Here is a 23,652-nt window from a genome sequence, read left to right on the forward strand (position 1 = left end):
AACTGCTCTCCTATAACTCACAAATGATTTACTAACTTCTAAAACCAATTGGACCTATTCTCTACTGTCTTTGAATCCACCCCATCCTGCTAAATAAACTCCACTCCTTTGGTGTCTATGACTATACTCCTCGTAGGTTATCATCCTACCTATCCCACCACATCTTCGGTGTCACTTACCATTCTACCTCCTCCTCTCCTATTCCTTTTTCCACTGGGGTCCCCCAAATTTCTGTTCTTGGTCCCCACCTGTTCTCAATCTACAACTCCTTCCATGGTCAGTTTATAGCCTCTCATGACTTTCAATACTATTTCTATTCTGATGACAACCAGATCTACCTCTCTACCCCCCAGCTCACTCCATCAGTCTCCTCAGGCATCACTAATCTACTGACATGCATATCAGTCTGGATGTCAAATTACGCTCACAAACTCAATCTATCCAAAACCGATCTCATAATATTTCCCCTTCTGCATGCCCCTTTCCCTGAATTTTGTCAAAATTGATGGCACAACCATCAACTCATCCCTGTGTGCCAGGGTGCCAGGATCTAATCCTTTTGACCCCATACCCAATTTCTGTCCAAATCTTTCCATCTCAAGCTTCGAAACATCTCCAAGATGAGCCCTTTTCAATAATAATAATAATAAACTATTTCTAATCCGTATCCTGACAGCCTTAGTAATATATATTTTATTTTTTTCACATTCTTCAGATACTTCCTGGTTTCTGGCCTAGGCCAAAAGGATGTCCTACATTCCAAAAGTCTTCATGGCATTTTTTTTCACCTGTTGGGAGAGGGGGGGGGGGGCTTTCTCAGCTAAGTACAGCCTCCTGCCTGCATTCCCGATGGCCTTGGCTAGAAATGCAAGGGGGTGTTTTTCAAAGTGCTTTCTCACCAAAATAAAGCATGGGTACATCGATGGATGGGTGAGTTTTCTTTGAATATTAACTCGATGCTGACCGTCGGCTGTCAAATGATGGCCAGGCAGCGCACCTATTGTGGCGGGAGGGCGTCATATGACGTCCTCCAATTTAAACAGGAAATGCGCGAACACTAAATGTAAACAAACCGCAGTAACAAGATGTTGTCGGGTTCTCCTCCTCACACACCGATCATGTGTGAGGAGGAGATTGCGGTAACATCTCCTTACCGCTTACAGTGTACACAAACACACACTGATTGTCCGCCCCCCCAATAAAGAGGACCTGTCACCACCCATCATAGTACCTGTCACTCACAGTCCATCAGAGTAACCAAGTACCTGTCACAGTCCAATCAGAGTACCCGAGTACCTGTCACAGTCCATCAGAGTACCCGAGTACCTGTCACAGTCCATCCGAGTACCCGTCACAGCCCATCAAAGTACCCGAGCACCTGTCACAGCCAATCAGAGTACCCGAGTACCTGTCACAGTCCATCAGAGTACCTGAGTACCTGTCACAGTCCATCCGAGTACCCGTCACAGCCCATCAAAGTACCCGAGTACCTGTCACAGCCCATCAGAGTACCCGAGTACCTGTCACAGCCCATCAGAGTACCCGAGTACCTGTCACAGCCCAGCAGAGTACCTGAGTACCTGTCACAGTCCATCCGAGTACCCGAGTACCTGTCACAGCCCATCAAAGTACCCGGGTACCTGTCACAGCTCATCAGAGTACCCGAGTACCTGTCACACCCCATCAGAGTACCCAAGTACCTGTCACAGCCCATCTGAGTACCCGAGTACCTGTCACAGTCAATCCGAGTACCCGAGTACCTGTCACAGCCCATCAGAGTACCCAAGTACCTGTCACAGCCCATCAAAGTACCCGAGTACCTGTCAAAGTCCATCAGAATACCCGAGTACCTGTCCAAGTCCATATGAGTACCCATCACAGTCCATCTGAGTACCCGAGTATCTGTTACAGCCCATCAGAGTACCCGAGTACCTGTCACAGTCCATCCGAGTACCCGAGTATCTGTCACAGTCCATCCGAGTACCCGAGTACCTGCCACAGCCCATCAAAGTACCTGAGTACCTGTCATAGCCCATCAGAGTACCCGAGTACCTGTCACAGCCCATCAGAGTACCCTAGTACCTGTCACAGCCCATCCAAGTACCCGAGTACCTGTCACAGTCCATCTGAGTACCCGAGTACCTGTCACAGCCCATCAGAGTACCCAAGTAACTGTCACAGCCCATCAGAGTACCCGAGTACCTGTCATCAGGCCATCAGAGTACCCAAGTACCTGTCACAGTCCATCCGAGTACCCGAGTACCTGTCACAGTCTATATGAGTACCTGAGTACCTATCACCACCCTTCAGAGTACCAAAATACCAGGCCATCAGAGAACCTGTCACCAGGCCATCAGAGTACCTGAGTACCTGTCACAAGGCCATCAGAGTACCCCAGTACCTGTCACCAGGCCTTCAGAGTACTCAAGTACCTGTCACCAGCCCATCAGAGAACCTGTCTCCAGGCCATCAGAGTACCCGAGTACATGTCACCAGGCCAGCAGAGTACCTGTCACCAGGCCATGAGACTACCCAAGTACCTGTCACCAAGCCATCAGAGTACCAGAGTACCTGTCACCAGGCCATCAGAGTACCTGAGTACCTGTCACCAGGCCATCAGAGTACCCGAGTACCTGTCACCATGCCATCAGAGTACCTGAGTACCTGTCACCAGGCCATCAGAGTACTCGAGTACCTATCTGCAGCCCAACAGAGTACCCAAGTACCTATTTGCAGCCTGTGCCTCATAGAATATACGTTGGGGTGTTTGCTTTCCAAAATGGGATCATTTTGTGGGTAATTTCACTGTCCTGGTGCTCCAGGAATGAAGCACCAGGAATGAAATGAGATGTGTCATTTATGCTCCTAGGACGCCTGAAGATACTACTTCAATGTTCGGCCTCTGTATGTGGCCAGGCTGTGTAAAAGTCCTACACATGTGGTATCGCCATACTCAGGAGGAGTAGCAGAATGTGTTTGGGATGTAATTTTTGCTATATACATGCTATGTGTTAGAAATATCTTATAAATTGACAACTTTGTGTAAAAAAAATGCGTTTTCATTTTTTTTCCACATTTTCCAAAAACTTCTGGAAAAAAATGAACCATTCAAAAAACTCATTATACCTCATAGATTATACGTTGACATGTTAGCTTTCCAAAATGGGGTCATTTATGGGCAATTCCATTGTCCTGGTACTCCAGGGCCTTCAAAAGTGTAATAGGTGGCTGTGAAATGAGATGCGTAATTTTTGCTCGTAGAACGTCTGAAGGTACTACTTTAATGTTGGTGCTCTGTATGTGGCCATGCTGTGTAAAAGTCTCACACATGTGGTATCGCCATTCTTGGAAAGAGTAGCAGAATGCATTTTGGGGTGTAATTTGTTGTATGCATATGCTTTGTGTGATAAATAACCTGATAATATGACAATTTTGTAAAAAAAAATAAAAAATCTTAATTTTGCAAAGAATTGTGGGAAAAAGTGACAACTTAAAAAAACTCACCATGCTACTTACTTAATACCTTGGAATGTCTACTTTCTAAAAAGGGGTAATTTGGGGGGTATTTGTACTTTCCTGACTTGTTAGTGTCTCAAGAAATGAGATAAACCTGATGTACTGAAGGCCTGATCAGATGTGATCCAATTTTCAGTGATTGGCACCATAGTTTGTAGACTCTATAACTTTCACAAAGACCAAATAATATACACTAATGTGGGTTATTTTTACCAAAGATATGTAGCAGTATAAATTTTGGCCAAAATTTATGATGAAAAATTAATAATTAGCAAAATTTATCACAGAAAGGAAAAAGCATTTTTTTTCACAAAATAATTTTTTTTTTATTTATAGCACAAAAAATAAAAAACCCACTAGTGATTAAATACCACTAAAAGAAAGCTCTATTTGTGTGGAAAAAAGGACGCAAGTTTCCTATGGGTACAGTGTTGCATAACTGAGTAATTGTCATTAAAATTGTGAGAGCGCTGAAAGCTGAAAATTGGTCTGGTCAGGAAGGGGGTGTAAGTGCACTGTACTGAGGTGGTTAACCACTTAAGGACCGCCGCATGTAAAAATACGTCGGCAGAATGGCATGGACGGGCACAAGCATGTACCCGTACGTGCCTGCCTTCCAGCGGGTGGGGGGTCCGATCGGACCCCCTCCTGCTGGCTGCAGCAGTCCGTTTCGCTTCAGGAGCAATCTGGGATGAGGGGATGGCCGTTGGTTTCTGGCCATCCCCTCTCAATCGCTCCTGGTGAATGAGAAGCTTCCCCTGCCTGTGTAGTGTAAACACAGGCAGGAGGAAGTGATGTCACTCTCCTCGGGACGGTCTTTTTGACCAGACTGCGAGGAGAGAAGACATAGTAAGTGCACCAATCATTACACTGACACGTAGGTACACATAGGCACACAAATCACCCCCAGATCACCCCCCCGATTGCCCCCTCCCAGTCACAGTGTCACTGATTGCAGTGATCATTTATTTACTGATCACTGCATTTAGTGTCAGTTGTGACTTAAAAAGTGTCAGGGCAGTTAGTGTTAGGTCCAGGGTAGCCCCCTATCCCCCCAATAAAGGTTTAACCCCCTGATTGCCCCTAGAGTTAACCCTTTCACCAGCGATCACCGTATAAGTGTCACTGGTGATGCTGGTTAGCCAGTTAGTTATTTAGGTTCCCCGTCAGGTTTTTATATAGCGTCAGAGACCCCCATATACTACCTAATAAAGGTTTTAACCCCCTGATTGCCCCCAGGTAACCCTTTCACCCCCTTTTGCCAGATCGTTTTTCTGATCGCTGCATTAGTGTCACTGGTGCCGCTAGGTATTTTTTTAGGTTCACCGCCAGGTTTTTATAGCATTAGGTACCCCCATATACTACCCAATAAAGGTTTTAACCCCCTGATTGCCCCTAGAGTTAACCTTTTCACCAACGATCACCGCATAAGTGTCACTGGTAATGCTGGTTAGCCAGTTAGTTATTTCGTTATTTAGGTTCCCCAGCAGGTCTTTATATCGCGTCCGGGACCCCCATACACTACCTAATAAAGGTTTTAACCCCCTGATTGCCCCCAGGTAACCCTTTCACCCCCTTTTGCCAGTGTCACTAAGCGATCATTTTTCTGATCGCTGCATTAGTGTCACTAGTGCCGCTAGGTAGCTAGTTATTTTTTAGGTTCACCGCCAGGTTTTTATAGCGTTGGGTACCCCCATATACTACCTAATAAAGATTTGAACCCCCTGATTGCCCCTAGAGTTAACCCTTTTACCAGCAATCACCGTATAAGTGTCACTGGTGATGCTGGTTAGCCAGTTAGTTATTTAGGTTCCCCCGTCAGGTTTTTATATAGCGTCAGGGACCCCCATATACTACCTAATAAAGGTTTTAACCCCCTGATTGCCCCTAGTAAACCCTTTCACCAGTGATCACCGTATAAGTGCTACGGGTGACTCTGGTTAGTTAGTTTGCTTTTTATAGCATTAGGGAACCCACCATTTATTACCCAATAAAGGTTTAAACCCCTGATCACCCGGCGGGTGATATCAATTAGGTTTTAGGGTCATATAGGGTCTGCGTCACCCCAGGCAGCTCTAGGTTAGTGCCAGTACAGCTAACACCCACGCGCAAAGCATACACCTCCCGTAGTGGTATAGTATCTGAACAGATCAATATCTTATCTGATCAGCTCTATACTAGCGTCCCCAGCAGTTTAGGGTTCCAAAAGAACACATTGTTAGCGGGATCAGTCCAGATACCTGCTATCACCTGCGTTTTGCCTCTCCGCCCAGCCCACCCAAGTGCAGTATCGATTGATCACTGTCACTTACAAAACACTAAACACATAACTGCAGTGTTTGCAGAGTCAGGCCTGATCCCTGCGATTGCTAACAGTTTTTTTTGGTAGTGTTTTATATTTAAATCCTGAAGGCGGTGCTTGGTTTTCGGGGTCCCGTACGCAGCTAGGCTCTCAAAAAGTCCCCCACATGTGGTATTCCCGTACTCATGAGAAGCAGCAGAATTTATTTTGGGGTGTAATTTCACATATGCCCATTGCATGTGTGAGAAATATATCATTTAGTGACAACTTTGTGCAAAAAAAAAAAAAGTTTGTAATATTCCCGCAACTTGTGACAAAATATGAAATATTCTGTGGACTCAACATGCTTCTCAGTAAATAGATTGGGGTGTCTACTTTGCAAAATGGGGTTATTTGGGGGGGGGGGGTTGTGTTATTTTGGCATTTTATGGCCTTCGAAACTGTGATAGGTAGTGAGGAGTGAAATCAAAAATTTGCACCCTTAGAAATCCTGAAGGCAGTGATTGGTTTTCGGGGTGCCGTACGCGGCTAGGCTCCCAAAAAATCCCACATATGTGGTATCCCCGTACTCAGGAGAAGCAGCAGAATATATTTTGGGGTGCAATTCCACATATAACTATGGCATGTGTGAGCAATATATCATTTAGTGACAACTTTTTGTAAACTTTTTTTTTTGTGTCATTATTCAATCACTTGGGACAAAAAAAAAATATTCAATGGGCTCAACATGCCCCTCAGCAATTTCCTTGGGGTGTCTACTTTCCAAAATGGGGTCATTTGGGGGGGGGGTTGTACTGCCCTGACATTTTAGCACCTCAAGAAATGAGATAGGCAGTCATAAATTAAAAGCTGTGTAAATTCCAGAAAATGTACTCTAGTTTGTAGACGCTATAACTTTTGTGCAAACCAATAAATATACACTTATTGACATTTTTTTTACTAAAGACATGTGGCTGAATACATTTTTGCCTAAATGTATGACTAAAATTGAGTTTATTAGATTTTTCTTGTAACAAAAAGTAGAAAATATCTTTTTTTTTTCAAAATTTTCAGTCTTTTTCCTTTTATATCATAAAAAATAAAAATCACAGAGGCAATCAAATACCATCAAAAGAAAGCTCTATTTGTGGTAAGAAAAGGACGCAAATTTTGTTTGGGTACAACATTGCATGACCGCGCAATTACCAGTTAAAGCAGTGCAGTGCGAAATTGTAAAAAGACCTCTGGTCCGGGGGGCGTGGCCGACGAGCGGAGCGGATGGACGCTTGAAAGAGAAGCTCCGCCGCACTCCGAGCTAACAAGGTGAATTACAGCGACATCAGCCCTCATTTTCAGCCGCAATTCATCCCAGCACCTGCGGGCAACCTTCCTGATGCCGTCTAGGAAGAGAAAAGGTCTCATGAAACCGGGCAAAATGCTGGATTTCTTTGTCCAGCAGCGACAGCTCCCTGTCCAAGATGGCGGCCGCGCACGAGGCCTGCAGTCACAGCGGGAATGGACGGACCGGCACACAGACCATAGCGACCCGCAGGCAGCGGTGACAGCCTCACACTCTGTATCCACCTCTGCATCTACAAGCCCAGTGAAAAGTAAACCAAGAAAGGAGGCACACATGACTGACACAGAGGAGGTGAGTGCTTTCAATTCACCCATGGATGATACAAGGGAGCTGCAGGACTCTGTTACTGAGTTTCCCACATTAAATCAGCCTGTAATGGATACCACTCTAAAGGACAAGCTAGTGTCCTTGCGTTCAACCTTGCATGCAGATATAATGGCCATTACTCAGCAATTTAAATCAGAAGTGCACACAGTTACCACCAGAGTGTCACATGTTGAAACAAAAATGGGGGAATTTGCCCAAACTTTTAATGAACTTGTGGATGCCCACAACGACAGGGAAGAGGACATGGTGGCCATTAAAGCGAAATTGGCGGACCTTGAGGACCGCTCAAGGCGCAATAACGTCAGAATTCGTGGGATACCAGAGTCCATTCCACCGCAGGAGCTGAGAGAATTCTTTATCAACTTGCTGAAAGTTGCACTCCCAGACACATCTGTGGAGGAATTGGTGGTAGATCGTATTCATAGATTGCCCAGACCTAAGAGCGTTCCGGCGCACCTGCCCAGGGATACGATAGTCAGGATCCATTTCTACCATGTCAAAGAGAGGTTCGTTCGAGCAACAAGGAGAAGGGAGGAATTACCTACCGAGTTCAAAGAATTATCCTTTTTCGCCGACCTCTCGGCCTACACTATGCAGCAGCGTAGACAACTGGCTACTATAACTAAACCTCTGAATAACCACCGAATCCCATATAGGTGGCTGTACCCGGCGAAATTGCTCATCACGTACGATGGGAAGTCGCATGTAGTGGCCAGAGTCGCAGAGGGTATCCGCCTTCTAGAAGAGTGGCAACTTCTACTACCACCGAACACAGGTCCGACCAGGACGGGATCACCTCTTTCTACCCCTACAAGCTCGGATGCTGAAACGAACTGAGTGTTTAACATGACAGACGTACTAAATTCGCCTTCATGCTCAGGAAAAGGACCAACAGGTTTATTTTTTGTTTGTTTTTTGGTGATTGGTTTCAGAGCGTGTTACTTTCCTTTACTGACTGTTGATTTTACATAAACCCACCTTTACCCCCAGGATCTAGCGATATATCGCCAGCACAGATTCCTTAGGGAATCGCTATCTTTTTACTTCTTTTTTTTACTTTTGCTAAATTCGTCTATCCAGCTGCTACTTTACCACAGCACCCTACTGTGGTTCTATTTTCTATAGTCTATCGAGGGAACAGATTTGAGCCCATCCACCCACTGCTACAGTTCTACTTGAAGATCCATTGACTGCAACCATCCATAGGAGTGCCCCATCTGTTCTGGCAAGTATTGGAGTCTGAGTCTCACTCAAATCGATATGGCTTTTACAATTTCATCCCTCAATGTTAAGGGGCTTAATAGCCCATACAAGCGTCAAATGGCGTGGAAGGAGGCAGCTAGACTGCAAAGTGACATAATTTGTTTTCAGGAATCCCATTTTATGGTGGGGAATCGCCCTTCATTTACTAACTGCAAGTTTCCACAGGTCTTTATGGCCAATGGGCCCAAGAAGAAAGCTGGAGTCGTCATTGCGGTTAAGAATACCATCCCTTTTTGTCTTATAGACTCTCACATGGACCAGTCGGGCCGGTATATTGTTCTTGTCTGTGAGATTGCCCAAGTAACATATACCCTGATAAATGTATATCTGCCAAACTCCAACCAGCGTGGCTTCTTGCAGAAAATTCTGAAAAAAGTCTCTACCATGAAGAAGGGTCATGTAGTAATGTGTGGGGACTTTAATGCTGTTATGCATAGTGATTTGGATATTTCTAACCCACAAAACCGCAAGTCCCGTAGACCGAATTTATCCAAAAAAATTTCTTCTGTGGACCTTTTTGATGTTTGGCGGTGTCAGCACGCGTCAGAAAGGGACTATACTTTTTTCTCAAATGTACACCATTCATACTCACGTATTGATAGGTTCCATGTTGACAAATTTTTATTGCAGAAAATTGTTAAATCTGAGATTCATACTATAACGTGGTCAGACCATGCGCCTATCTCAGTTAGGGTGGGGGGGGCAAGGTGCTGTTACGAGAGCAAACAGGTGGCGAAATGAGGTGTCCGTCATTTCCCATCCTGAGAATACAAAATACTTGAAGACAGCTATGTCAGAATTTTTCCAAATCAATGCTCCGTCGATGTCAAACCCCTTCACCCTCTGGAATACGCACAAGGTGTTTATGAGGGGCTTATTAATTCAGTTAAGCGCTAAGGTTAAGAGGCAGCGGACGGAACGGCTCAATGGTTTACTAGAGAAAATAGAGAATTTGGAGTCCATAAACAAACAACATACTACACAAAAAATTAGGGAAGATCTATTCACTACTCTACAAGAATTGCGTGCATTGTTGGTCTCCCAGCAGGAGAACCGCCTTCGTTTCCTCAAAGCTCATAGCTATAGATACAGCAACAAGGCGGGGAAACTGCTGGCGGACCAGCTTCGAGAAAGGATAGCACAACAAAAGGTCGGTTGCATTATTAACCCCATTACGCAGCGTAAAGTGCACAACCCTAAAGAGATTGCAGACGCTTTCAGCGACTATTATGAGTCTCTTTATAACCTTAAAGATGACCCAGACACGTTCCAACCATCCGAACACTCGATTTCCGATTTTTTGAACTCGCTTAATCTCCCCAAAATAACTCAAAGCGATCTGGAGACGTTAAACTCTCCCTGCATGATCCCAGAAATCCAAAAAATTATAAGCAGTATGCCCCATAATAAAGCGCCGGGTCCGGACGGCTACTCGTCAGAGTATTATCAATTATTCCAAGCTGAGCTATCACCTTATCTGAGTCAGATATTTGGAGCCGCGATGTCCGGTGCCTCTTTCCCCAGTGAGATGCTTACTGCATCCATCATTACTTTACCAAAGGCGGGTAAGGACCCCACACTCCCACAGAGTTACAGACCGATATCTTTATTAAATGTCAACATTAAAATTTATGCGAAAATGATTGCAAATAGGCTGGCCGGTTTACTGCCGAGGCTTATCAATCATGATCAAGTGGGCTTTGTATTAGGCCGGCAGGCCAATGATGCAACCAGGAGACTGATAAACTTAATCTACTCGGCTGAAAAGTCGGGAAGGCCTTCTCTGCTCCTTTCCTTGGACACAGAGAAGGCCTTCGATAGAATTCATTGGGGGTATTTGACCAAGGTCCTCCAAAAGTTTGGATTGACGGGACAAATTCATCAGGCCATTCTTGCTCTATACTCTTCCCCGTCTGCCTATGTATATACCGAGGGAATGTTTTCTAAACAATTCCATATAACAAACGGCACCAGACAAGGATGCCCGCTATCTCCTATTATTTTTGCACTAGTAATGGAACCTTTTGCCAAAACCATTAGACAACAGCTGGATGTGCAGGGCATCCTTTCCCAGACAACGCAGCACAAACTTTCACTGTTTGCGGATGATGTCATTTTGACACTCTCTGATCCCTTTAAATCCGTCATAGCAGCGCACAATATCAATTTTGAAATTTGGGAAGGCTTCCTATTACAAAATTAATGAGAATAAGTCCTGCATCCTAGGAATTGGTGTAGATGATCGGCTTAAAGCACAAATTCAAGGAGCTCTCCCATACCCATGGGCCTCCAACTCCATAAAGTACCTGGGCACTAACTTAACTTCCTCAACTACTCAGTTATTTCAGGCTAACTTCCCCCCATTATTAGAGTTACTTCAATCAGACATTAAAAGAATTAAGAAACATCGTATCTCGTGGCATGGACGCTTAGCGGCTTACAAAATGCTGCTACTTCCCAAGCTGACTTATTTGTTTAGGGCGCTCCCAATCCTAATTCCCAACCACTTTTTTAAGGCTTTACAGAAACAAATGTTAACATTCATTTGGGCGGGGAAGAGAACTAGATTATCTGCCGCCCTGCAAGGTAAGAAAAAACGTGCGGGAGGTTTGGGCGTACCTATATTACGGGACTACGCCACGGCCGCGGTCCTGGACCAGCTTCAGGGGTGGTTCTCCACCCTGGAGCCGAAGCCTTGGTGCCAATTGGAACAGGCAGGGATACATTCTGGGTCGCTCCGCTCCCTTCTAATAGCATATAACTGCGAACAATTCCACTTTAATAATGACCATCCTACTGTGCAGGCTTCCCTACGAGCCTGGAAGGACCTACTTACTTCGTACCATTCCACGAACACATTCACCTTGGTTCCTATCCCCTTAGAATCTCTCCCTTGGTTGATTCCGAACATTTCTCTGGCCGCGTGGCGTAGAGGCGGAATTTCTAATATTCAGGACCTTATAGAGGGCAACCACATCGTACCATTCCAGGTTCTTCAAAACAAATTTAACATACCCCAGACTGAATTCTTGACGTATTGTCAAATTCTGTCTTGGTTCCGGGAAAAGAAAATGTCAGGCACTCAATTTATTACGGAAGTGTGGGATCTCCTGAACTCGCCCAAACCTAAACCGAAGGGAATTTCTTTAATGTATGACTTACTTAATGCAAAGTCCTCTTTTCATCGGTTCGGTCATTTGGAGAAATGGGAAAAAGATATAGGTCAGAAATTTACTGAGCAACAATGGTTGCGGGCCTTTAGAAATAATGCTAGCTTCTCGAGATGTTCGAATTATGAGGAACTGGCTGCGAAGATAACGGCAAGATGGCATTTTACTCCCTACATGATAGCTAAATTTTCGGGCGAGAGGTCCAGCGAGTGTTGGAGGGGTTGTGGCCAGGTGGGGACGCTACTTCATATGTGGTGGAGGTGTCCGCACTTGCAGAGCTTCTGGAACGAGGTATTTAAACGAATTGCCCGTGTCACAGGCGTCCTGATCAGGCCCTCCCCAGAAAAAGCTTTGCTAAGTATTGGTATGTCAGAATATCCGGTATCCATGAGAACAATAGCTATGCACATCGTGTTCGCAGCCAGGACCTTGATAGTATACATGTGGAAATCAAGGGATTCTCCTAACATTTCGGAATTGATTATGAAAGTGAATGTTATCTCAGAATATGAGAAAATTTTAGCATTTAGAGATGGTTCTAGAAAGAAATACTTGCTTAATTGGTCTGTTTGGCATGCCTCCGCAGGAAAATTTGATAGGTAAAGTACAACTATGAGATGGGACATCTATATTTCATCCCTGTACCCTCGATTCTATTCTCTCAAACCTCACACTCCAAACTCTCTTCTTCCTTTCTTATTCCTTTTTTCTCATTTGCTCTTTAATTTCTTTTACTTTATTAATCTCTTCTACCATCCTCTATCAAGGAGGGTTCACTACTGTTTTAGAAATGTTCAGGCTAAGTTGCGGTATATTATATGCGGCACATCTTTCATGTCTAGTAATATGATTACAGTGATGGAGACTTCTACATAATGAATTACGCCTGTATTGTAATTACTAGGTACTCAGCTTACTAAACGTTTTTCTGTATGTTGTAATTCATCGCACCTCGGCCTGGATATGTACATGTTCATTTTCTGTTTTTTATACTCTTAATAAAAATCATTTGACTAAAAAGACCTCTGGTCCTTAGGCTGACAATTGGTCCGGGGCTTAAGTGGTTAAAGATGAATTAAATAACATTTTCACTTTGTGGTGCTCAGAAACCATTTATTTCTGCTAAAAATTAGCTCATTTAAAATGAGAGCTAGTTAAATCTTTCTTCCTGATATATTGCTTGAAAACATATTGAAGGTAATTATTTTTAACTCTTAAAACCGGGGGACAGCACAGATCCTGTGCTGTTTTGGTGTATTGGTAAATCCAACATCTGGCATTAGATCTGAATCTCTGATTTCAGGAGGAAAATGAAAGGTGAATTTCTGCAGCAAGCTGGCAAAAAAAATGAAAAGCTCCATTCTAGCCAAATTTTCTCCAGCACAAACTCTACGCCCTGAAAGGAGAGAGAAAGAAATGTGTCACATGGATGATGTATAAAATATGAAAACTTTTTAACAGCGATACCAAGATACTGTAGGCCATTACCAAAATGTTGTTCAAGAGAAGGGATGAGCCGAACACCCCCGGTTCGGTTCGTACCAGAACCTGTGAACGGACCGAAAATTTTTGTGAACTTTAGAAACCCATTAAAGTCTATGGGACTCGAATGTTCAAAATCAAAAGTGCTAATTTTAAAGGCTAATATGCAAGTTATTGTCCTAAAAAGGGTTTGGGGACATTTATCAATGCAAAAAAAAGTTTTAAAAACTTTTGGGAGCACTGATTTTAATGACACTTAAAGTGAAAAAAAAGTGAAATATTCCTTTAAATATCGTGTCTGGGGGTGTCTATAGTATGCCTGTGAAGTGGCACGTGTTTCCCGTGTTTAGAACAGTCCCTGCACAAAATGACATATATAACGGAAAAAAATTCATTTAAAACTGCTTGCGGTTTTAATGTAATGTCTGGTTCCGGCAATATGGATGAAAATCATTGAGAAAAATGGCATGGGTACCCCCCCTTCCCATTACCAATTACCATTAATATAATTAAGGGGAACCCCATACTCAAATTAAAAAAAGAAAAGGCGTGGTGCCCCCAGGCCCTATATACTCAGAACAGCAGTATACAGGCGGTGAAAACAAAACAGGGACTGTGTAGGTTTGTTGTTAAGTAGAATCTGTTTGTAATTTTGAACTGATACATTTTTAAAGTGTAGCTCCAGTCAAAAAATCTATATTTAAGCTTTTTGGAAAACATAGAGAAGGGTGATCACCCCTGTAACATTGTAACATTTGTTTTCCGTATGTGCACCTCTTCAGAAGATTTCACTCACTTTCTGTCCCAATGACAAATGTTTTTGGAAAATTTGGGGTTTTTATTAAAAGAAAGATTGGGATAAAGCATCAGTGGAGAGGAGACATGTTTTTCCCATATCAACTCTTATGCCTCGTACACACGATTTGAATTCCGGCCATAAAACAACCGATGAGAGCTTTCCATTGGAAAAAGTGACCGTGTGTATGCTCTATCGGAATTTAGTTGTCCGAATTCCCGCCAGGCAAAAATTGATAGCATGTTCTCAATTTTCCCGAAGGAAAAACTTTCTATTGGTAATTCCAATTGTGTGTATGCAATTCCGACATGCCAAAAATCACGCATGCTCAGATTCAACTACAAGACAGAAGCTATTGGCTACTGCTATTGAACTTCCTTTTTCTAGTCACGTCGTACATGTTGTACGTCACCGCATTATAAACGATCGCAATTAGGCAAGACAGCTTGAGCCGAATTCCATCAGAATTCCATCGGGAAAACCATCAGAGCTTTTTCCGACGAGAATTCCGATCATGTGTACGCGGCATTACAGGAGAGAATTTGCCTTCCTAGGGGTAGATTTCATCTCACTTCCTGTTGTCTCCTTCCGTTTACAAGTAGGAGATGTTTTTAAGTTGGATGTTTGAAAGTAGGGGCCTGTCCTATATGCTCTGCAGAAATTTGGGCCTAAGGTATTGGTGTTGCCACAACAGTGTAAGCCCTTAAAGTGACTCTTGGTTGGCGCTGGAACGCCCTACTGTGAACTATTATATCAAGAATTGTAATTACAGGCCATTGTTGAACAGTGGTAGAAAAACTGGGCCTTTGGTGGTGATGGTGCTGGTGCCACAACACTGTAAGTCCTCACAGTTACTCTTGGTGGGTGCGGGAACGGGCCCTCCTGTGAGATATTATATCAAGAATTGTAATTACATGCACCTGTTGAACAGGGGCAGAAAAATTTGGCCTTAGGCACTGGTGCCACGACACTGCAACCTCTCACAGATACTCTAGTTGGAGCTCAGGAATGAGCCCTGCTGCAAAGTATTGCATCAAAAAGAGTAATTACAGACCTGTCACGGTCCCTACCATGCAAGGTGTGGTCGTGCCCCAAGTGGCTCTGAACTCATGACTGTCAGTTGTTGCTCCTGTTTCTTTACCTCTGCGCCACACCTCAGTTCTATTGAGCCTGCTTTCCAGCCATGCCTAGTTTAGCATAAAGTCCTGTGGGCAATTCTCTGTTTGTACCTGTCACTCCTGGATCATCTGAGTCAGGTTACCTAATTAGCTGGGTATAAAACCCTGTCTCACTTGGAGGGCTTTGGCGGTTCATTTTTTTTTTCATTTTTGCCAAGTGGTCCTGTCTTTTGTTGCATAGTTCCAGTGTTCCAAGACTGACCCCAACTTCAGGCCCTGGCTTTGTTTATCGTTATCCTGACTTCTGGAATCCCTGACTATGGCTTTCCCTGGACAATCCTTTGGCAAATTCCTGTTAAGCCCCCCGTGCACAGATTCACAGCCCAGGTAGCTTATCTCTTTGTTACTGTGGGCTGTGTCTATTTGCAAGGGTGAGCCTACATCTCTGCGCCATGTACTCCAACCTAGGTAAGCCCTCACATAGCCCCTGTTAAACAGGGGCTGAAAAATTGGGCCTTAGGCACTGGTGCTGGTGCCACAACACTGAAATCCCTCACAGATACTCTAGTTGGAGCGTAGGAATGAGCCCTGCTGCAAAGTACTGCATCAAAAATTGTAATTACACGCCAGTGACAAATAGGGGCTGAAAAATTGGGCCTTAGCCACTGGTGGCGGCGCCCAGAACCAAAAATGTTCTTCCAAGCTATCAGTAGGATCATTGAGGAGGAAGAGGATAGTCAGTCAGCATAACAGGATAGTCGCTTAGCATCAGCATAGGCAGTCTTGAAGGGATCTGACATTTCAAAAAAAAATTATTCGGTTACATCAGCTTCAGGTGCTTGGTAGCTGTGTGGTGATCCAAGACTGATTCATCTTTATGAAGGTCAGACGATCAACCGAGTTGGTGGACAGGCGCACCCTATGATCAGTTACAAAGCCTCCAGCAGCACTGAATGTGCGTTCCGAAAAGAACACTGGATGCAGGACAGGCCAGTAGCTCAATTGCATACTGTGCAAGCGCTGGCCAGTGATCCATCCTCAAGACCCAGTAACCCAGAGGATTTTTGGTGTCAAAGGTGTCCAAGTCTGATCTTGCCCCTAGGTATTCCTGCACCATGTAAATCAGACACTGGCGATGGTTGCTGGAACCGATCATACCTTGGGGCTTCGGACTAAAAAATTGTCTGAGCGCATTGGTCAGACGGCCACTTTCTCCACCGCTCCTTCTGTGGCTGACCGAGCCTTAGCAACACGTTGTCCAGGACCAGGAATTTGTAACCTCCCAGTCTCTGGAAACGCGTTGCACAGACCTTTCTGCAAGGCCTCCAGAAGATGTCTCATCCTCTGCTCCCTCTGCGATGGCAAGATAAGATCTGCAACCTTACCCTTGTACTGTGGAGCAAGGAGAGTTGCCAGCCAGTAATTATCCCTCTCTTTGATCCACTGAATACGAGGATCCTTCCGCAGGCTTTGCAGGATCAGGGAGGCGATGCAGCATAGGTTAGCTGAGACATTCAATCCAAAGTCCTCTGGGTCACTAAGGATGACATGATCCGTAGCCACCTCCTCCCAGCCACGTACAAGTCCACGGATTTCTTGGGACTGTAAATTATCCCTAAAAGACTGCTTCTGATGAGTGTCAGACTCCACCTCCATACTGACACAATCCTCCTCGTCCTCCTCCTCGTCCTCCTCCTCCTGTGTGATGGGCAGGACAGCAGGAACACTGTCTGGATAATGGGGGCCTTGAGAGGCAAGGAAGTCCTCCTCTTCCTGCCTTTGTTCTACCTCAAGTGCCCTGTTCATTATTCCACGCAGCATGTTCTCCAACAGGTGGACAAGAGGTACCCTGCCACTGATGCATGCACTGTCATTGCTCACCATCCTCGTGGCCTCCTCAAATGGTGACAGGACAGTACATGCATCCCTCATCATGGCCCACTGGTGTGGGGAAAAAAACAAGCTCCCCCTGACCCAGTCCTGGTGCTGTAGTCACACAGGTACATATTGATGGCCCTCTGCTGCGTGTGCAGCCGCTGCAGCATGGCCAACGTTGAGTTCCACCTGGTGGGCATGTCACAGATTAGGCGGTTCTTGGGCAGGTTCAATTCCTTTTGGAAGTCAGCCAGCTGAGCACTGGCATAATATGACCGCCGTAAATGCACAGAGACTTTCCTGGACTGCCTCAGGACCTCCTGTAAGCCCGGGTACCTGCCCAATAACTGCTGCAGCACCAAGTTAAGGATGTGAGCCACACAGGACACATGGGTCAGTTGTCCCTGTTGGAGGGTGGAGAGGAGGTTGGCATCATTGTCGCAAACCACCATTCCTGGTTTAAGCTGGCGTGGTGTCAACCATCTGTCAGCCTGCCCCTGCAGATCTGACAGAATCTCTGCCCCTTTGTGGCTCCTTTTCCCCAAGCACACCAGCGCAAGCACAGCAAATAGTAGCAGTGTGATCTGGTGCACTTGTCTCAAAAAAGGCCCACACCAAAGAACTTTTGGAATAATGTGCAGATACAGCGCCTTGCACAGGCGGAGCTCTGTGGTGTGCTGCCCTTAAGCTGGCCCCTGGTGGCCATCCTTCCTCATTGGAGATGGGCCTCCTCCTCTCTTCTAGCAGGTAACCACATGGAGTCAGTGATCTCATCATCCCCTCCCTCCTCATCACTGGAGCAAACCTGGCAGTAGGCTGCAGCTGGGGGAACATGACTACCAGATTGCTGTCCTTCTTGGGCATCCCCTCTCTCTGGGCTCACGTTACTGCCTTCCTCTAGCTGGCTATCATCATCAGAGCCTTCAAAATGCTGGGCATCCTCCTGGAGCATGTACCCAACACTGTGCTCAAACAGTTCGGGGGACTCCTCAGGAGGACATGGTGGGGCTAGGGAAGGAGTGATTGATGCCACTGAGACAAGGGAAGAAGCCGAGCTAGTAGCTGCTTTGCCAGTACCCTGAGCTTGGGTGAGAGAGGATGAGGAGGATGAGGAGGGCTTGGTCATCCACCAAGTCTTCTGCATGTTGCGGCTCAACACGTCCAGCTGCCGAAAATAAGCAAAAGCATGTCCCATGGTCATGTGCTGATGAGGATGCACCGTGTCCACGACCAGCACTGTTGTCTCTAGCATCAGAGCCTGCTTGCCCTCTTTTATTGGCTCGTGACTGTCTGCCTCTCCATGTTGGCCTTCCAGACATACTAATGACCTGCAGGGAGATGTAGCTGCACAAAGCTGGGATGTATATACTGATTATACTGCAGCTAGCAGAATCAACTGCCTGCCTGTAGTATTATTACTATGAGAACATCAGCAATTGGGGTAGCTTTAAGTGCACACTGTGCAGATGACACAATACACCGACTGTAATTCCTGCAGCTGCCTGCGGTATAGGTTCAGCAGAACACCAGAAATTGGGGTAGCTTTATGTGCACACTGTGCAGATGACACAGTACACCAACTGTAATTACTGGAGCTGCCTGCGGTATAGGATCAGAAGAACACCTGCAATTGGGGTAGCTTTAGGTGCAAACTGTGCAGATGACACAGTACACCGACTCTAATAGCTGCAGCAGCTGCCTGTGGTATAGGATCAGAAGAACACCAACATTTAGGGTAACTTTAGCTGCACACTGTGCAGGTCGCACAATACACCCACTGTAATTGCTACAGCTGCCTGAGGTATAGGACCTGCAGAACACCAGCAATTGGGGTAGCTTTAGCTGTACACTGTACAGGTGGCACAATACACCCACTGTAATTGCTACAGCTGCCTAAGGTATAGGACCAGCAGAACACCAGAAATTGGGGTAGCTTTAGGTGTACACTGTGCAGGTGGCACAATACTCCCATTGTAATTGCTACAGCTGCCTGAGGTATAGGACCTGCAGAACACCAGCAATTGGGTAACTTTAGCTGTACACTGTACAGGTGGCACAATACACCGACTGTAATTGCTACAGCTGCCTGCGGTATAGGACCAGCAGAACACCAACACTTGGGGTAGCTTTAGGTGCACACTGTGTAGATGACAAAATACACCAACTGTAATTACTGGAGCTGCCTGCGGTATAAGATCAGCAGAACACCAGCAATTGGGCAGCTTTAGGTGTTCACTGTGCAGATGACATAGTATACCGACTGTAATTGCTACAGCTGCCTGTGGATAGAATCAGCAGAACACCAGCAATTGGGGTAGTTTTAGCCATGCACTGTGCAGGTGGCACAATACACTTACTGTAATTGCTACAGCTGCCTGTGGTATAGGACCAGAAGAATACCAGCAATTGGGGTAGCTTTAAGTGCACAATGTGCAGATGACACAATACACCAACTGTAATTACTGGAGCTGCCTGCGGTATAGGATCAGAAGAACACCAGCAATTGGGGCAGCTTTAGGTGTACACTGTGCAGGTGGCACAATACACCAACTGTAATTACTGGAGCTGCCTGTGGTATAGGACCAGCAGAACGCCAGCAATTGGGGTAGCTTTAGGTGTACACTGTGCAGGTGGCACAATACACTGACTGCAATTGCAACAGCTTAAAAGGAAATTTAGACACTGTCTCTCCGTCTATCTCTCTCTCTCAGCCGACACAGCGTAGGCGGCCTTATATAGTGTGGGGTATGTACTAAACCCCCTGAGCCATAATTGGCCACAAGCTTCCTGCCTGTGGCCAATTATGGCTCTCTTCGCTGATGGTGCTGTGACTGGCCAAGCGGGTCGGAGTGCATGCTTGGCCAATCATCAGTCAGCAATGCACCTCAATGCTGCAGTGAATTATGGGCCATGAGCGGCACTCGAATTTGGCGCGAACGGCCCATAATGTTTTGATTTCGCCAAACGGGCGAACAGCCGATGTTCGAGTTGAACATGGGTTCGACTCGAAACACGCAGCTCATCCCTACTAGTCAGCTACTCTGTCACTCGTGCCATTCTGTGCCCTTACATCTATGTCTCCACCTTCAGGAGTGTTGGGCAGGAGGTGCAAGAGAGGCCTCCACAACATTCCAGTGATCACCAGGCACGTGATGAACTGATTGAATCATTTGAGAACTCAATAAATTTAATGATTGTAGGGTTTTTAGTTTGTGTTTTTTTTTTTTTTCAATTTGATCAGTTTATTTTGAAGGAAGGTTTGTGTGATCATATTAATTGTCTAAGTGTGAGACAGCTATTACTCGGAGATGAAGACTCTCTCCTATTAACTATGTGAGTGCATCAGGAAAACTAGTTTAAATGTGATTTTACTAGGCCAAAAGTAAACTTATAATAAACAAAGGGATATATTTTAATCACATATGCTCCATTATAGAACATAGCTCTGATTGTATTGATCAGTTACAGCCATTTCCATATTATGAAATGAGCGCAGCTGTGATGATGCAGCAGAAAGATATACAAACCTGCAGAGAATGGCATGAAGGCATCTTTCTTTACAAAATGTCCATGAGAATCCAGGAAATGATTTGGGTAAAACTCATCAGGCTTTTCAAACTGCGTCTTGTCCCGCAATACAGAAGATAATAGAGGGATGATATAGGTTTCCTAAAATAAATAGAAAATAACTCTAACATATACATTTTATTATGTAAGATAATTACTCTTCTGGTTTAATTTAAAGAACAACTCTGTTCTAAATAGAACATTTTGTGCAGTTTAGAATAAAACTGTTCTGGTTTCAACTCAAATGATGTCTTCAGTAAAATAACAATTTCCTTTTAATTCTATGCTGTATTAGTAGCCTAAAATTGAATTTTAAAGGATCTCAAATAGCTACCTTTGGGATATAATATCCCCTAAAAGTGACGTCTCTAGTTGTCTCATGAGCGACACTGAGGGGTACAAGATCGGAAAACCTCTGGATCTCATGTATGACGGCATTGGTATAAGGCATCTGTCCACGATGGCTGTATGTAGGTTGTGCTAACCCAACAACTTTGGAGATCTCTTGTTGCACTTTTTCTGCAGGTAATAATAAAAAGTAAAAGGATTAAAATATAATATTTGCCAGTTCTTTTTTTTTTCATCTTACTTGGTAACCAAATATTATGAAAGAAAAACATCGGAAGTGTTCCAGATCCTCTCCACCATGTTCAATTTAACCTTACCACCTGACCCGACTATAACTCTCCTGAACAGCAAACCACACCGTCAATTCAAACTCCTGCAGTTCGTCACCACTGCAGCGAAACAATCCATAGTGAAGGCATGGAAATCTACTACTTTATCAATATTATCAGTTAAAGAATAACGCAGGCAATAATTCATGCCAAAACTGAAGCAATTATTCTTGGCAAAGTATCCAAATTTGAGAAACTCTGGAACCCTTGGATCAACCACGGTCTTCCCCCAGGCTTTGACTGCTCACTATTAATGGGTGAACTACACCATTACTCACCATTCGCAGCTGGCTCTCAGGACCTCTGGCCCCTACTGGAGAAACCTGCTCCCCCTCTGTTATTCCCCATACCACAAACATCTGACCCTTTCATTACCCTCCTTTCCACCTGTGGCACCTCTAACCTTTCCCGCCCTACCCACCCTGTGGATACTTAGGTCACCTGTACTAAAGAACTTAGAAAAGTAGGTCACCAAATTAGTGACCTACTAGCTACAGAGCCACCAGGGATAGATTGGTTCAACAATCACCCCAAAACTAAGCCAAGCCACATAGCTGGAACTTGGCCTTGGAGAAAGTTTAAACATTCTCTATCTATCCCTCACCAGGCTACTATACTACCACACAAAAGACTTAATCTCTTTTATACCATTATTACTGAGTAAAATGACTGTTTATATTATTCATTAATCACCTCCCATCCACGCTGTAGCCGAAAGACAGCTGCATTGTAGACTTAATTTGCCGTGGAGGGCATCCATAGACTGATTTTTCATGTTAGTGTGCCATAGAATTCAACAGTGTTCCGGAGGCTTTCAAATTTGCCCCGAATACTGCATAGAACAACCAAAGTTCGGCCTGAACTTATGCTCGTGCCAAACCATTTGCCCATCCCTATTATTCATTATTTATAGAATATGATCTCCTCATTTGAGACATAACTTACAGATTGCATGTTGTACCACTGACCAGACCTAAAGGCAGGCACATGCCAATTTCTCTGTATTCATGAAGCACCGTACACAGAATTTGTAATCTCAGTTTTCTTACAACTATCATTGTTCTGTTATAAACTTTCTATTGTAATTTGAAAATTTTATAAAAACTTTAACAAGAAGAAAAACAAGCTATGTGTTAAACTGGCCATACACTATGGGAATTTTTGCCAGTTCTTAAAGAATCTGACAAAATTCTCTTTGTGGCTGGCTCTGTCACCACCCTCCTGCCCAACATAATTTCATTGAAAAATTGAAGGAGGTGAATGGAAATGTTTTAGGCAAACATTAGCTACATGGGGAAAAGGGGCTTTGCCTGAGGTTTTTTTGCATGTTAAGGGCATGGGGCCTGGCAAAGTTTACATGGAAGGGGAAGTGCACACTTTCCCCCTTTTCTGGCCTACCAGGTTGCTTGCTTAGATAAGAGACCCCACACATTTTTCTTGCATGGGACCCCCCCTTAGCCCCCGTACACACGGTCGGACATTCTGCCAACCAAATCCGTCGGATTTTGTCCGTCGGATTGTGTCCAAAACTGTTGCATACACACGGTCGGACAAAGTTGTCGAAAAATCCAATCTTTCAGAACGTGATGACATAATTTTGTTACGATGGGACTACGTTCAGGCTAGTAGCCAAGAGCTTTGATGTAGGAATTTGATCTGAGCATGCGTGGCACTTTGTCCGATCGGAATTCTCTACACATGATTGGAGTATGTCCTATCGGACCAGTTTGTCGGAAAATATTTCCAACAAGTTGGAAAATTTGGTTCGACGGATATTCCGACGGAAACAGTCCGATGCATACCACACACAGTCAGATTATCCGACAACACGGTCCAATTGGACACATTCCGACTGATTCTCCGACCGTGTGTACGGGGGCTTAAAATTCATTCTGTTTTTTTACATTAACATCTACATCAGATCCTCATCTAAGATAAAGTTAAAATCTGGATATTTACAAACAGTGTCCAGGAAATGTAATTTATCTGCAATCTACCTGCTCTATGACCTTCCCATATTATATTTACTGCTAGACTGCTATAAACAAAAAAAGTGTAAATTTTGCAAAAAAAACACATTTTTTTTAACTTTTTGCTATAATAAATATCCCCCTCAGTTTAGGCCGATATGTATTCATCTACATATTTGCTATATAAGCATATATTGATTGGTTTGCACAAAAGTTATAGGGTCTAGTGATGGCCGAACGGTTCGCCCGG

At 44.5% G+C, this 23,652-nt stretch overlaps 1 protein-coding gene across 2 annotated transcripts in view; it reads right to left on the reverse strand.

Annotated features, from left to right (window-relative positions):
- Nucleotides 1-13,002: 13,002 nt before the first annotated feature.
- LOC143989049 (cytochrome P450 2K1-like) overlaps nt 13,003-23,652 on the reverse strand; it is a 72,281-nt gene continuing 61,631 nt past the window's right edge. For both annotated transcript variants that reach the window (XM_077489053.1, XM_077489052.1), the window contains 3 exons: nt 21,090-21,274; nt 20,716-20,857; nt 13,003-13,313 (listed from right to left, as the gene is read on the reverse strand). In XM_077489053.1, the coding sequence (XP_077345179.1) occupies nt 13,132-13,313; nt 20,716-20,857; nt 21,090-21,274 (509 nt within the window). In that variant the 3' untranslated portion in view covers nt 13,003-13,131. The remainder of the gene's footprint in view (nt 13,314-20,715; nt 20,858-21,089; nt 21,275-23,652) is intronic.

The sequence above is a fragment of the Lithobates pipiens genome, unplaced genomic scaffold, assembly GCF_037356315.1.
Source record: "Lithobates pipiens isolate NorthernLeopardFrog02 unplaced genomic scaffold, aLitPip1_a1.2 Scaffold_18, whole genome shotgun sequence".
NCBI classification, from domain to species: domain Eukaryota; kingdom Metazoa; phylum Chordata; class Amphibia; order Anura; family Ranidae; genus Lithobates; species Lithobates pipiens.